This window comes from Pterocles gutturalis, unplaced genomic scaffold (assembly GCF_000699245.1).
Source record: "Pterocles gutturalis isolate BGI_N339 unplaced genomic scaffold, ASM69924v1 scaffold7703, whole genome shotgun sequence".
In the NCBI taxonomy this organism is placed as follows: domain Eukaryota; kingdom Metazoa; phylum Chordata; class Aves; order Pterocliformes; family Pteroclidae; genus Pterocles; species Pterocles gutturalis.
Genome location: NW_010120355.1, coordinates 6,870 through 9,352, shown reverse-complemented (window position 1 = coordinate 9,352; position 2,483 = coordinate 6,870). Strand labels below are relative to the sequence as shown.

General features: G+C 44.1%; 1 protein-coding gene across 2 annotated transcripts in view; it reads left to right on the top strand.

The window, feature by feature from the left end:
• Positions 1-2,213, top strand: part of TAF5L (TAF5-like RNA polymerase II, p300/CBP-associated factor (PCAF)-associated factor, 65kDa) — a 15,450-nt gene extending 13,237 nt beyond the window's left edge. Inside the window, exon 4 of one of the 2 annotated variants that reach the window (XM_010076872.1) lies at positions 1,171-2,213. In XM_010076872.1, the coding sequence (XP_010075174.1) occupies positions 1,171-1,968 (798 nt within the window). In that variant the 3' untranslated portion in view covers positions 1,969-2,213. The remainder of the gene's footprint in view (positions 1-1,170) is intronic. The other variant, XM_010076871.1, reaches the window with a different exon arrangement.
• Positions 2,214-2,483: the final 270 nt, after the last annotated feature.

The window sequence follows — 2,483 nt, the reverse complement described above, 5'->3', positions numbered from 1 at the left end:
GCAGGAAACAGGCCAGTTTGTGATGATAAAAGTTAAAGGGGCTGCTCACAAACAGAAGGGTGTTGTGTTGCATTTGATGTGCAGAGATTGTCCGTGGATGAGTGTTACTGAGTCAGTACTGAGGAAAAGTGTCTGCCTGACAGCACTGAGGAAGGGGGGGTCTCAAGCTACTACACAGATGTCCCCCAAAGCCATGGTTATCTTGCACTCTGTCAGCAAGACCCCAGCTTGTTGGGCAAGGACACTCTCTTGAGTTGAGATTTGTTGAAAATCGTGCAGCCTTTGACTGTCAAGATATGCTACCTGAGTAGACTTTCAGACTCTTGCCCTCCACTGGGAGATTCCTTTAGCACAGCTCACTGAACAGTCTTTAAACATGAAAGCCTTTACTTGTTGACTCTGCCCTGGTACTTGAATTAGAGAATTACAGGATAAAAAGGTTTCCAGTGCCATCCTTTTTGTGATTATTCATCTTCTCCTACCCCAAAATAGATTCTTTGACCTAAATAAGCTGCATACATTTGCTGTTCTTGAAGGGTGAGGATGTGAAAGCATCCGGATGGAGTTTGCATGGAGAGATAGATATCATGGCCCTACTGGGTTTCTGTTCACATGTGGGACTAAGAAGGAATGTCCAGCAGACAGCTTTTCAAATATGCTTTGTCTTTCCATCTCCTGCCTTTTGTTTAGGACATCTGTGTTTCTTTTTCTGTGCTGTGAGATTCACTTCCAATAATGACCCCACCAAAAGAGCAGATGCCAAGATCTGTTTCAACATCTCAGCCAAAAGTTTAGTAGAGAGCAGATAGGGAATAAGCATATGTTTTTAGCAAGTGGAAAAATGTCATAAAATACTTCTATTTTCCCTATTTGCATACAGTCCCAGGTTAAGATGCCTTCTGGAGTGAGCATGAGGCTAACCAAAAGGAAGATAAAACCTTTATGTAAAAAGTCTTATCTCCTGATCTCTTTCAGCGTTAACTTAGATGTAGCACATGCACTAGCAATGTTTGTGTCTCAGAGTTGGACAAAATGTGCCACGTCTAAAATAACTTCTTCAGTATTAACACCCAGCTGTTTTCCTCATGGTGGTTCCTGTATTTGTCAAACAGATAAACATGCTTTCCTTTTTTTTTTTTTTTTTTTTTTTCTCTTCTCCTCCCCAACCAGGAGGAAGAGGATGACAGCGCAGGCACAGAAATGAAGATCCTGAGAGGACACTGTGGACCTGTGTACAGCACAAGGTTCCTTTCAGACAGTTCAGGACTCTTATCTTGTTCTGAGGACACGTCCATCAGATACTGGGACCTCGGAAGTTTTACAAACACTGTGTTGTACCAAGGGCATGCCTATCCTGTCTGGGATTTGGATATTAGCCCCTGCAGCCTGTACTTTGCCAGTGGTTCCCACGATCGCACTGCAAGGCTCTGGTCATTTGATCGGACGTACCCACTGCGAATATATGCAGGCCATTTGGCAGATGTAGACTGTGTCAAGTTCCACCCCAATTCCAACTACTTAGCAACGGGCTCCACGGACAAAACTGTGCGCTTGTGGAGCACTCAGCAAGGCAACACGGTGCGTCTTTTCACCGGGCACCGTGGCCCCGTGCTAGCGCTTGCGTTTTCTCCCAACGGTAAGTACCTGGCATCAGCAGGTGAAGACCAGCGGCTAAAGCTGTGGGATTTGGCATCAGGAACTCTTTACAAAGAACTGAGGGGGCACACGGACAACATAACCAGCCTTACTTTTAGCCCCGACAGTAGTTTAATTGCTTCGGCATCAATGGACAATTCAGTCCGGGTCTGGGACATTCGGAACACTTACTGCAACGCCCCTGCAGATGGGTCTTCCAGTGAACTGGTTGGTGTATATACCGGACAAATTAGTAATGTACTGAGTGTACAGTTTATGGCCTGTAATCTTCTTCTAGTGACTGGAATTGCACAAGAAAATCAGGAACATTAATTTTTATTTTTTTCCTTAGGGAAGTGGGTGGGTGTATTGAATGCCAGAGTCCATTGCAAGCTGAGATTACTGACTGTGAAACACTTTTCTTCCTTTGCCCCCTTGAAAGGCATGTTCAGAGTGATGCAAATGCTTTAAAATGTCTTGCCCACAAAAGACCTGTGCTGTTGAAAGGAATAAGGAAAAAAAGAGGAGTGATGAAAATATGTATACATTCTAATCTTGTACTTGTAGGGATGGGGAGAAAGGGAGGAAATCCAGTAGCTTGGAGAAACCAAAAGCCTGGTCCAAAGAAGTGAAACTGCCAACCAGATAAGCTGCTGACCTGCACTTAAATATCCCGCATTGACTGATGGGCACATCTTACCTGCTGTTAACTGAGGCTTGAGTGTGTGGCGAACTACTGGCCCAGTGTTCTTTGTTTTGTTTTGCTTTTGTTTTCCTGGTATTGCAGAGGACCAGCATTTTAAGACCCTTATATTAAAAGAACATTATGTATTTTCTACAGTGATAGC